This window comes from Octodon degus, unplaced genomic scaffold (genome assembly GCF_000260255.1).
Source record: "Octodon degus isolate 3935 unplaced genomic scaffold, OctDeg1.0 scaffold00010, whole genome shotgun sequence".
NCBI lineage: Eukaryota > Metazoa > Chordata > Mammalia > Rodentia > Octodontidae > Octodon > Octodon degus.
In genome coordinates, this window is record NW_004524586.1 from 28,097,193 (window position 1) to 28,109,691 (window position 12,499).

Genomic DNA, 12,499 nt, shown 5'->3' on the forward strand with positions numbered 1-12,499 from the left:
AAGAAAGAAAGAAAGAAAGAAAGAAAGAAAGAAAGAAAGAAAGAAAGAAAGAAAGAAAGAAAGAAAGAAAGAAGGAAAGGAAAGAAGGAAGGAAGGAAAGAAAGAAAGAAAGAAAGAAAGAAAGAAAGAAAGAAAGAAAGAAAGAAAGAAAGAATTGGGGGTATAGCACAGTGTGAAGAAACTGGGCTCAGGCTTCAGGGGGCAGAAGGCTAGGCCCAGGGAAGCACCTCCATTTAGAAGCTGCCAAGGACAAGGCCGCAACTCCTTGAGGTCCCAGGCTCTCTCTGGCTCCTGCTAGCACCACAGAGCCCTTCCTGTGGGCTGACTCTGTCACCACCACTCCACCCTCTGTGGGGGCACTAGGGACAGAGATTGTTCCTGCCACTTCTTCAGTGTTCATGCGCACAGCAGAGCCCCAATCCCCTGCCACATACGTCCCCAGGGAGGTGGACCTGCAGACAGTTCGGATGTACACTGAGCAACTGTCTGGATTTATACCTGGGCTGGACTTAATGGGGGCTCACAGGGAAGAGCCCCCACATTTTTTGGCCCAAGTTCCTCTGGGGACCTGCCCCCCTGGGGCCCCAGTTCCAAGAGCACCCTGCAGGAGAAAGGGAAGGGCGGGTTCTGGGGCCCCATCAGCGTGCCCTACCTGGATGAGCTCACAAAGGCTGGTGGGTGGCCCAGAAATGGGGGTGGGGCAGACAGTGACCCAGGCACCCAGGTGAAAGCAGGTGAGGTGGGCAGGGAGTATTGGGGAAGGACTCGCATCCTGTTCTGCCTCCCTCCTCCAGGGTGTACCATGGCTGTATACTCTCCCTGCCCTTCTCTTCCAGGCAAGCCTGGCTGTGGGTCCCACCCTAGGGTCACACTCTGGGTGACACATCCTGTCCCTGAGAGTCACCCATTCATGTCCACTTTCATACCAGAGCCCTCAAGCAAATGAATCTCGATGTGCTTTATTTTCTATCTATAACTTGGGTGCTCGCTTCTAGGGAGCTGTGGGGATTAGAAAAGAGAGCAGGGCTCTAGGCTGTGCCTAACCAGTCTTCTCAGGCATCTGACCCTCCTCTAGAAATGGGTATATCATATGGCTCTAGAGAGTATTTGCTAAGTTAGTCCATGGAAGGCTTTGAGACCAGTTATTGGGCACAGGTGGGGGTGCCGGGCACACATTGGTAGCCTGGTCTGCCTGACTCTTGCACCAACACCTCTCAGGAGCCAGGCACCTCACCAGGCGCTGGTTGTATCAGCCTAGATGTGGTCTCAGCCTTATTCTTCCTGGCTTGGTGGGAGCTGAACTCCATTAGCAACTGCCATCACTGCCAACAGCCCTGGACTGTGGTCCTCTCTTCTCCCAGTCTTCAAAGCATTGCTTCCAGAAGACCAGCTGGCTTGGCAGAACAGGAGATGGCAGCGTCCACAGGATTCAGAGGCAGACCCTGGCAATTTGGGTTGGGGAGTCCACTGCTGATCCCTGAAATAGGGAGGGGTCTGGCTCCAAAGAGAATAGCCACACAAATTGGTAGTGGACTCCTGCCACCCCTGCCATTGCCCTTGGACCCATGCCAACTTTTGGGGGGACTTTCTGATCTTTCAAGTCATAACTTACTCTGATTCTTTGTTGTGAAGCTCTCTTGTGTATTGCAGCATGCTTAGGAGCATCCTACCCCTTTCATGCCATTGGCAGCTCATGTCCCCATTTGTGACAACCAAAAACATTTCTAGGCATTGCCAAATGTTCTGAAGGCAAAGGTGGTGGTGCCAAAAATTACCACTAGATGAAAAAAGGTCTGTTCAGGTGTGGTACCCTCATCTCTCTCCTCTCCCAAAACATGTAAGTCTTACATTGGGGCTTCTGGGTTTTGCTTATCTTTATATTCCAAATTTTTGTCACAGTTATTGTTGTAATATGCATATAGATCATCATTGTTGGATGGATGGATAGGTGAATGGAGGGTGGGTGGATGGATGGGTAGGTGGATGGGTGGGTGGGTGGATGGGTGGATTGTGGATCGGTGAATAGATGGCTAAGGAAGGAAAACATTCATGGGCAGTAATCTATACTTGTTATCTAAGCTTATATAAAAGCTAACTATCCCGGTGTTCCTCATAATTGAAACCATCTGTCTCTGCTGGCTTTGAGTAAGAAAGTATTGCAGTCCCTCAAGCCCTAGCCCCTGGCAAGGGCATTCTTCTGCTCCCAAGTTTTCTGGCATGCAAGCAGTAAGTTTTTGAGACAGAAATTTTTATTTATTTATTTATTTATTTATTTATTTATTTGGTGGAACCGGGGATTGAACTCAGCCCTTGCGCTTGCCAGGGAAATGCTTATTCCACTGAGCCTTCTCCCTGGCCCCCAAGACAGAAATTTTTGATAAGGAAATTTCTTTCCCTCTTTTCATTAACAGAGAACAAAATCATGGAGTCTTCCAAGATCTTCATGAGACGGCTGCCAGTCACATCAGGCTACAGCGGTAAGTGGCAGCCTGGAGACCACAGTCGTGGTCCTTGACTTGGCCCACTGTCCATATCTGTTCAATGCATTGTGTGAGAGCAGGTGCTCTGGCTTCAAAGAATGCCAAGGAAATACCAGTGCCGATAGCTGGGCTCTGATTCGTGGACAGAAAGGACCAGGTTTCTCCTACATGCATGCTGGAAGTGCTTCAAACCTATTGAATGAATTTCAGCAGGGATAACAGTGCTATAAGCACTGATACAGTAGAAAACTACAGCCCTGTCCTGCCCTGCTGTAGCTTTCTCAAGGCACCCCCACCCAGGGATGACCTGTGCTCTTCTTTCCTGTATCTACTAAAGGGAGGTGGCCAACTGCCCTGTTTATTGGGGGTGGGGACTGCCCTGGCAATAGCATTCAGTCCGTGTCCAGCACCCCCAGGTCCTTGGCAGAATATGACTGTTCGTTACCCTTCCTAAAGACTTTTCCACCTCCGGCTTCTGGGCCACAGAGAATTTACTACATGTCATAGTTGTGGGTGACAAACCCAGTGGCCCCATGTGCCCTCCACTCTCATCCTCCACTATTCCTGGGGACAGAGGTGCTTGGGACTATCCCAAGATCCTAGCCCCACCCTGGACCTACTGGTTGAGTGAGAGAACAGGTTCAAGTCTCTGCATTGCCACCATCTAAGTGACTGTAAGCAACTTACCTCTTCATGGTATAAGGAGAAAATCCTATAAAATTGATGTATTTGTTTCATAGGGCACTACAACCAGTCACCTATAAACTAGGTGGTTAAAAACAACAAAAATGTATTCTTTCTCTCTTCTGTTGGCCACATATCTGAAGTCAGAGTGTCAGTAGAGCCACATTCTCTCTGAAGTCTCTAAAGGAGGAGCTTTCCTTCGTCGTTTCCAGCTTCTGCGTACCCCACGTGGCCCCTGGCTTGTGTCAGCATTACTCTCGCTTCAGCCTCCATCTTCACAGGACTCCTCAACTGGGCTTCTCCTGGGTCTCTAAGTTTATGGACCTCAAGTCTCCCCTTTCCATTTATAAGGACATCAATCATTGGATTGAGGCCCCATCCTAAATCTAGGGTGATCTCGTGTGTAGATTCTTAATCACATCGGCAAAGGCCCCTTTTCCTGGGAAGATCATGTTCACAGGTATCAGGGGACCTATGCCAGGGTCTGGTGCAACCCGCTGCATGGTGTACCATTCATTATTGTGATGATTATAGGGGCCGGCACACAGTCCTCTTCTACATGTCTTAGTCCTTAGAAAGACTCAGAGATGCATGGGTACATCACTCACGATGTTCCTATAGACACACAGAATCTATGCACAGATCAGCACGGGCCCTGCTGGCTGGGAAGGCCCTCGGTTTCTGCACTGTCTCCTATGACTTCAGGGTATCTGTCGATCCTCTATGTGTTCAAACAACTGGATGGTGTGTGGAGGCTTTGAGTGCCACCAGGGTCAGTCCATTAATTTCACTCTTCCAGAGACAGCTTGTTACAGGGCCTGGGGCTTGGGGCTTGCTGCCTTCAGTTCTTTGGTAGGTTTTCTTTTTGTAGGGACCAAAGCAAAAATGTTAGGTTGTTATGCTGAAAGATATTTGTTTGTTTACTTTGCAGTTTAAAATCAACTTCTTAACCAGTGTTCCTCAATGGTTCTTTTTTAAAAAGGTTTTATTGTGACAATATTACAGTACTTAGGGTTCAGCATCCAGTTTAAATAAATAGTTGTGTTTTCCCCGTACTAATTGTAATGATTATATGTTATTTTGTGGGAAATGGTGATAAATTGTCCTAGGGGTGGGTCTTGCAGATAATGAATTTACCTTTTTGTGTAATATGCCTCTGCTTTTAATAAGCCTGCAATTTCCCCATGGTTCAGCCAGCAAGAAAGACCCCAAATTGCATTTGGGAAGTGTCAAGGAAAATACGCTTTCTCTCTAAAAAGAGGAATAATTTCAATTACTCCTCAGACTATCATTTTGGCCCATTAATGCTTTCCCCATTTGCAGTTCACGCTGACATCAGGGGCTTTGCTATCAAAGCGGATGACTGTCATTGCCTTTGCTGAAATGGGCCTTCCCTCCTCCGCTCCAAGGTCATTTTTGTGACCTTGGGAGGGCCCAGCCACAGTGGAAAGAGCAGCACCGCCTGTATTAATGGCCTTTGGAAAAATACAGAGGAGTTGGCTGGGGAGGAAGCCAAAGGGCAGGCCACGGTGGGAGTGTGAGGCGCGGCCTGGATTCCTCGCTGGCCTTGCTCATGGCCACGGCTCCTTGGGCTCTTGCAGGCTTCATTCCGCTCCTCAGTTGCCAGGAAACCTCCAGTGAGGACAATGTGGAGCTCTGTCTGAAAACCTTCCGGGAGACCACGCAGCGACACAAAGACCAGCTGGAGGAGCTCCGCTGCGCCGTGGCCGCGGCTCCAAAGCTGAAGCCCGTCTGCTCCGAGGAGACGGTCCTGCGGGCGCTGCACGAGTACGCCCGGCGCTACCACCCCCTGACTCTGGGTACGGGCGCCCCAGACCAGCCCGTCCCCTTGGCCCTGGACCCACGCGCACACATCGGCAGGCCAGCCCCAGATGGCGTGGAAGCCAGCACGCTGTCCGGCCCCAGCACTTCGTACAGAACGAAAGCCTCAGTTGCTGCATGCCAGAAAGATGTGCATGTAGGGGAGGGACGCAGGCCTGGCCAGACAGGATGGGCTGCTCTGAGAACTCAGCCGGGGTCACCACGGGTTCTAAATCTTGGAGTCTGGTTGCGCAGATGCCGTTATTCTGTTGCATTCTCTGTGCTGGGCATTCGGGTTCCCTGACCACACACAGGACGCCCATGGAGTCCAGACTAGCATACCTCTGGTATAGGAGACCGAAGGTGGCCAGTGGGGGTCACTTGGCTAAGGTTATACAGCCAGCTGCCGAAGTGAGCATGGATTTGAATGCAGCTCCTCCAGGTACTAAGTTTGTAGGAGGCAATGACAATAAGGACGACTTCAGTATATCATAATCAAAACAGTGATTTGACCTAGATTATTTTAAAGTCTAAAAAGCCTATAAAAATAATGGACGGATTATCTTTATTGTTATAATTGTTTGGGAGACTTTTCAAGGCTGTATGATTAATTTACGTGTTTGCTGTGCTTTAGATTTTTTCAAACATTGCAAAGAATATCTGGCCCAAGTGTGTGATTCAGCCCAGCTCCGTAACTACTCGCTGTGTGACCTAAAGTAACTTGCTTCCGCTTTCTGGGCTCCAGTTTCTCCATCGAGGGCTCCTTAGGGCTCCTTCTGGCTCTGAGGTTCTGGGTCACTGAGCTCATTTGAGTCTTCCAGCAATTAGAGGAGACAGTGGGGGCTGTGAAACTGGCTCAAGGTCACCCAGCCAGCCAGAGTCCCAGGGATGACCTACAGGCGGGTGCCTGGTACAAGCAAGTCTGACGTGTTTTCTCCTGCTTCCCAGGATGCTTCTTCCCTCCCATCCCCAATACATAAGGTATCATAGAGGATTCTGGCAGCTTCTTCACTATGCTCAGAGGAAAGCAGGGTCTGTCTAGGAGGAAGGACATAGAACGCAGCCAGGCTGGGCTTAGGCTCTGGCCCTACCAATTCCTGGTTCGGTGACCCCGGCCAAGTCTCTCTGTACCTCTTGCAAGTCAGTTTCTTCCTCCATATGTTGGAGGTAAAGGTGGTGAGAAAATTAATGAGATAGAACTGGGGAGCCCTTTCTTGGTGCCTGGCACATACCACCACCATCCACGGCGGCCACTGCCCTATCATGGGTCTAGGCCTAGAGTAGCTGTGGGCACCAGCTAGTGTGTGGGTACTGCCCACTGTGCAGTACCTTCAGGAACTGTGGTCTCTTTACAGAATGTAAGAACGTGAGGAAACCTCCCCAGGAGCCCCCGATCCCTGGCTGGGCAGGCTTCCTGCCCAGAGCCAGGGTCACTGAGCTGGGCTGTGCCACAAGGTACACTGTCATGGCCAAAAACTGCTACAATGACTTCCTGAAAATCAAGGAGCTGGCCAAGCAGGCTAGGCAGAAATCCTATGCGGAGTAAGTGTGGGTTCTATCCATGGGCAGCGGGAGGAGGGAGCAGCACAGAGCTGGCTGGGTTGGCCGGTGTCCCATCCACACTGGCATTGTCTTGGGTGTCGTTAGTTATAGGGGTGGGACTCATATGTCACCACCAGGCTCCACTCCCCAAGAGCTCAGCTTTTTCACTTAGTGTTCTCCTGGAGGGTCTGTAGGATGGGCTGGGGGTGAGATCCAATAGGGCCATCCTGTCAGGGATGCTGAGGGAGGGACGCGGAAAGTGATACCAGGACACTGTAAGTGGTTCCTGCGGTCTCAATTTCTTCTTCCATAAAATGGAGACAACAATTTTAACCTTTAGGGTAAATTGTAAAAATTAGAAATAAATATAGCATACTCTGCCAGAACTTGCATGCATTATATTAATTCTAATTTTTTTATTAAAAGAAATAACCTTCTGACTTTTGTTCTCACTTTAGACTGTATGGAGGGGGATCCGCACAACCTCCTGCTCCTTCTTCCAAAGTTTTGCAGCATCAAGGGCCACTGGCCACATGCCCTGGCTTCTCTAATTCAGGTATACAAAGACTCTTTCTTTCCTTCCTACTGCTATCCCTCCCTCCCTCCCTCCCTCCCTCCCTCCCTCCCTCTCTCCCTCCCCTCCTTTTTTTGGTAGAACTGGAGATTGAACTCAGGCCCATACCCTTTCCAGGTAAGCGCTTATTCCACTGAGCTATCTCCCCGGCCCCCTCCTCCCTCTCTTTTTGTTCGGGATTTTAGACAGGGTTTTGCTCTATAACCCATCTTGGCCTTTTGCCTCCCCAGTGCTGAGATGACAGGCGTGGGCCACTAGGCCTGGCCTGCTGCACTGCAAAGTGCAAGGAAGTGTTCGCAGAGCCCTCTGTGCATAGCTAGGCCAACTGCTTGCTACTTAGGAGCAGGCACTTCTCTTCCAGGTGGAAGTTGCCCTGCTCTTGGAGGACCCCAGGGCGAGGACGCCAAACCTCCAGTGACGTGTGGCTGTGCTCATAAACCAAATACGGGGAGCAACAGGAAGATTCATCTAGAGCCAGTGCCCTCAGTGAAGTATGCAGAGGGCTAGAAGCCTGCGGTCTGCAGGGAGCCGGGAAGAGGGGTGGTGTCAAAAGCCTGCTGTCCTTGTCTCAGAACTAGCCTCTCACCCACACCCTAGTGGGCAACAAGGAAGTTGAGCAACAACAATTCTTTACTGCTGTCTGCCTTGCAATGGCATGACCTTAGTGACAAAGGCTTTCTTTTGTCCTGTGAGAATAAAGAGGATACTTGGCAGAGTGCCAGAAGATGTTATGGTTGTTGTTCTCAGTGTTGCTGACCTTGAGAAGGGCCAGGGTGAGGTCCTGGCTTTCTAATCCTTGAGGCAAACTTCATTACTGGGCCAGGCTCTTCCCTGAAGCCCCAGACCTGCCCCCTGAACAGTCCTTCTTGGCTCTCCTGGTCCTGGAACAACGTGTCCTCAAAACTGGCATATGCCCATTTCACCCCTGGATTTTAAGAATCCCATTCCCCAGGAGCTCCCAGCTGTCAAATTCCAGGACTGCCCAAAGTACTACATAATGAATGGCTTTGGACAATAGAAGTTTATCGTCTCACAGTTCTGGGGGCTGAAGTCCAAAATCAAGGCTGTTGGCAGGGCCTCAGGCCTCTGACATCTGGATGGGGTCCTCACCTCTCCCAGCCCCTCAGTAACCATTGAAGTCTTTTCTGCATAGCTCCAATCTCTGTGCCCCCCTCCACGCCAAATTATATACTGTTCTCCTTGGGTCTCTGTGTCTTTTTATAGCTATCTGCTATGAAGCCAGAAGTCACCTGGGATTAGGGACCTGCCCTACTCCAGTCTGACCTCGTTTTAACTAACTGTACCTACAATGACCTTATTTTCAAACCAGTTGCATTCTGGGGGATTTTGTTGGAAGGTCCACCTTTCTTTCTGTCCAGCCCATAACGCAGGCTGCTGGGCCCTGCCCTGGGCCAGGCACACTTCGGACCTCACTGGGAAACCTTTAGCACTTGGAAGACACCAGAAACAGCTCTGTAGCTTGCCACCGGACATGCGTGGTCTAAACAGGAAGTGTCCCCCAAAGACTCTTGCACTGAGAGCTTAGTCTCTGTTATGGTTTAGATCCAAAGTGCCCCTCCCCCGCCCTGCCCCTGGAAGTCTCACGTGCGAGGTGCACCTTTTGGAAGGTGACTGGATCTTGACGGCTCGGTGAATTAATCTGATGCTTTTCAACCCCTAGCTTCATATGTTAGGGGAAATGGGGTTTAGTTGTAAGAGGTGCGCCCCTGCGGTGTGACCCAGAAGAGGCGCTTTTGTCCTCGGTTCCTCGCTTCTCTCTGCTTCTGAGGCTTTCCTCCGCTTCACTCTTCCACGTGCCATTTCTGCCTTGAAGCCCTCTGACCACGTGTGGGTTGAATGCTTCAGAGACCAGGAGGCACATACTTAATACAATTAAAAAAAAAAAAATCAAAATCAAGAAACAGATCGGATGGGGCCGGGCAGATAGCTCAGTAGAATAAGCGCTTGCCTGGCAAGTGCAAGGGCCTGAGTTCAATTCCCGGTCTTGAAAAAAAAGAAAGAACGAAAGAAATAGATCGAAGGCCAAATGATCTATCAATTAAATATTTATTTTAAAGAAATATGTAGGGAGCCGGGGAGTTAGCTCAGTAGAATAAGTGCTTGCCTGGCAAGCGCAAGGGCCTGAGTTCAATCCCCAGTTCCGCAAACAACAACAACCAAAACAAAACAAAACAAAACAAAAAAACCCCAACCAAACAAACAAACAAAAAAACAAAAAACCCCACAAACAAACAAACAAAAAAGAAAAAAAAGGAAAAACAAAAAAGAAATATGTAAAACATAACAAAACTGTTATTTTGTTTTCAACACTGCTGTGGTCTGAAATTTCATACTTCTTATTACTTGTTAAATCCTAAAATCTTATGAGTAGGTTTCAGACCACTGTTCTAGATCTTTCATTTTGTTTTTTGAATTCAATGAGGCTTTTTTATGTGTGTATATGTGACATGCACGACAATCTGTAATGCTCTCTGAATTGTCAATTGTATGAAAGTTACGAAAATGATACATTTTTATTTTATATAAAATATTAAAACAAAAAATAAAAGATTTTTTAAAATTTCAAAAAGAGAAAACAAGTAAACCTGGGAAACTTATAATGATAATACATGAACAAATAATGTAGTACATATATTTTTGAGCTTTTAATATGATAAATATTGATAGATATAACTGCTGGTATGCTGGAAATCTGCCTCTGAAAAATATCTAGTGGTTTTGTAGGGTTTTGCTTGATCAAAACTTGCTTATTTGTATAATCATTTTAATGAAATTTCTCATGTTATATAATGAAAGCTGTAAAAAATTACAAAAAACAAAAACAAACAAAAAAACCCACAAAAAACCCCAAACCAAAACCAGGAGGCAAACCTCCCCTTCCTTATGGGTGGTGAGTATTTTGGCTCAGCCATAGAACAGTGACAAATACAGATCTCCACACAGCCGTGTTCAGAGGTGAGGCCTAGAGAATTGCTTGATTGGATCACAAGGGCTTTAACTTCATCAATGAATCCATTGCCTTGACGAGATCATAATTCTGATCACATTGTTGAGCGGTGATATTGGAGGTGGGGCTAAGTCTAAGGGGAGAGATCATGGAGTGTGACCTGGGTGGCTCTATGAGTCCCCAACTGCTCTCTGTCTCGCTCCTCCCTCTTTCTGCCTCCCATGAGCTGAGCAGCTTTCTCTTCCTTGCCGTTCTGCTGCGATGCTTCTGCCTTGCCATGGGCCAAATGCAGTGCACATGTGTAGCCACAGACTGACCCTCGGAAATCATAAGCCAGAGCAAGCCTTTTCTCCTCTAAGCTGTTTTTCTTAGCTATTTTGTCACAGCAGTGAAAAGCTAAAGCATAGGCCAAAGGGAACATTGGCATCAGACAGTGCAAAAGTGTGCAGAGCAAGAGGCTCCCTGCCCTCCCAAGGTGCCATGGGTTAGAATCAGGAGGATGGAGAACTTCAGTTTTGACAGTTCGGTGCTTTGACAGTTCAGTGTTTCCTGCATTAATAAATGTCAGCAACAGATGCAGCAGGACCTGTCACCTCAACTCCAGAGGAATCAGAGATCTTTTTATATCATATGTCATTTATTGTGAGCAGCTAGAAATAATGTTAACCAGACCTCTATTTTACAGTTATGGTGGTTAGTATAACTATTATTCTCTAATACGCTGTTTCAATAGAGAAAGAAACTTTTATATAGATATTGTGTATAGATCTGGTCTTTTTCATAACATATGATTTGTAATGTTACATATTTTACTGTGTACATTATTCTAAGAAAAGGCTTACGGGATTCGCCAGTCAGCATGAGCACCCAGAAATGGCTAAGAACCCTTGAACAGAGAGATGGCCAAGCAGGATGTGTATAAAGGGCATCTGTCTTACAAAACGAAGTAACTTTATCTCTGTGGGATGCAGGATTATAATATAGATGATCATTTAAAAGGTGATGAAAAGGATGAATATTGCTATGAAAAAACAGGACACAGTTCATGAAGACAAGAGGTTATTTGAGATACAATCGTTGTAAAGTTATGTGTGTACACAGATACACACACACACACACACACACAGCAATTGCGTTTTTTGCTTAACTGAAGGAGTTAGCTAACCATGAAGCCTAGCAATGGTGCTACTGGTTCTCTTTTCTTTGTGCTTTTTCTGATTTTTTTCTCAGCCAGCAGGTATTGCTCTCATAATCAGGAAAAAACATTATCCAAGGAGCTTTATTTGAATTGAAGACATTACCATATCTTCATTAAAAGCTATGTTAGTCTTTGGGGATTATGTATTTAAACAGGGAAACAAAGCCATACCTCAAAAGGAGGTGGTTCCCATTCTCTTCAAAGGACTTGGGCAAAGATTGATGATTATTTTCTAGTTTTCTTAAAACTGTGGAAGAGCCAGAGAGATAGCTTGGTGGTCTAAGCATCTGCTCGGCAAACTCAAGGAACTAGGTTTGATCCCTGGTACCACATGGCATGCCAGCCCCACACTGAACTGGCCACTGAAATTGGGTGTGGTGATGCACACCTGTAATCCAAGCACTGGGGAGGCTGAGACAGGAGGATCACTATGAGTCTGAGCTGCATAGTGAGACCCTGTACCAAATGAATAAGTAAAAAGATTTTTAAAAACTGTAGAAGAGTGACCTCAGACTCCCAGATAGCAAAGTAGGAGTTGGATGCCAAACTGCTGAGGGTCACAGGACCCAGGAAACTGCATCACTGAAGTCTCCTCAAAAGTGAATGACATGGAAGGCCTGTCTGTTTGGCTCTCTTTCCCAAACACAGTTTGCAGATGGCCACACAGAGCCAAGACCCTGGGGTGTGAGGACCGGCCGCTGCTTGCTTTCTCCATGGGGCTATATTTTACATCAGTATTTAAGGAGATGACTAATTTGTTTTGCTCTTTTTTTAAAAAAGCCTTCAGCTGTAAGATCATGTAGAGTGTGCCTAAGGGGAGTCACATGGAGAGAAAACACTCTCTCAGGCTTTCACAGAGAGCACATTGGCCAAGCAATGGCCATGACTCATCCACACGGCTGACACTGACAAAGGATCTACAGTCTGAGGTGCAGGATCTCAGGATAAATCCTGAGGGGATTTCACTGACTTTATCAGACCCCAAAGCTACAACTCTTGTTGCATAGGTCCTGCTTTACCTTTGTCTTAACCATACAGCAGAAAAGTATAAAAACAAAATATAAGAAGTAAAGCCATGCTGTTATGTTGAGCTATAGGGGACTCAGGTCAATGGTTTCTGACATTGCCAGTGAAGTGGAAGACCCAATACTATTATGGACTATTGGACTCTTTTAGAATATTTTGCTGAGCTAACACACCTATAATATTCAAATAATGGAACTTAACAAAAA

At 47.2% G+C, this 12,499-nt stretch overlaps 1 protein-coding gene across 4 annotated transcripts; it reads left to right on the top strand.

The window, feature by feature from the left end:
* Positions 1-683: 683 nt before the first annotated feature.
* On the top strand, positions 684-7,797 carry CUNH10orf82 (chromosome unknown C10orf82 homolog). Of its 4 annotated transcripts, none has more exons than XM_023709098.1 (7): positions 685-724; positions 1,729-1,837; positions 2,412-2,477; positions 4,766-4,984; positions 6,341-6,527; positions 6,986-7,083; positions 7,463-7,797. In XM_023709098.1, the coding sequence occupies exons 3-7, from the start codon at positions 2,423-2,425 to the stop codon at positions 7,606-7,608; spliced, it is 705 nt and encodes a 234-aa protein (XP_023564866.1). In that variant the 5' UTR covers positions 685-724; positions 1,729-1,837; positions 2,412-2,422; the 3' UTR covers positions 7,609-7,797. The 4 variants fall into 4 exon arrangements, with proteins under 4 accessions (XP_004625811.1, XP_023564866.1, XP_023564867.1 ...); XM_023709099.1 differs by having other exon boundaries at positions 706-734; XM_004625754.3 differs by lacking the exon at positions 1,729-1,837 and having other exon boundaries at positions 684-724.
* Positions 7,798-12,499: the final 4,702 nt, after the last annotated feature.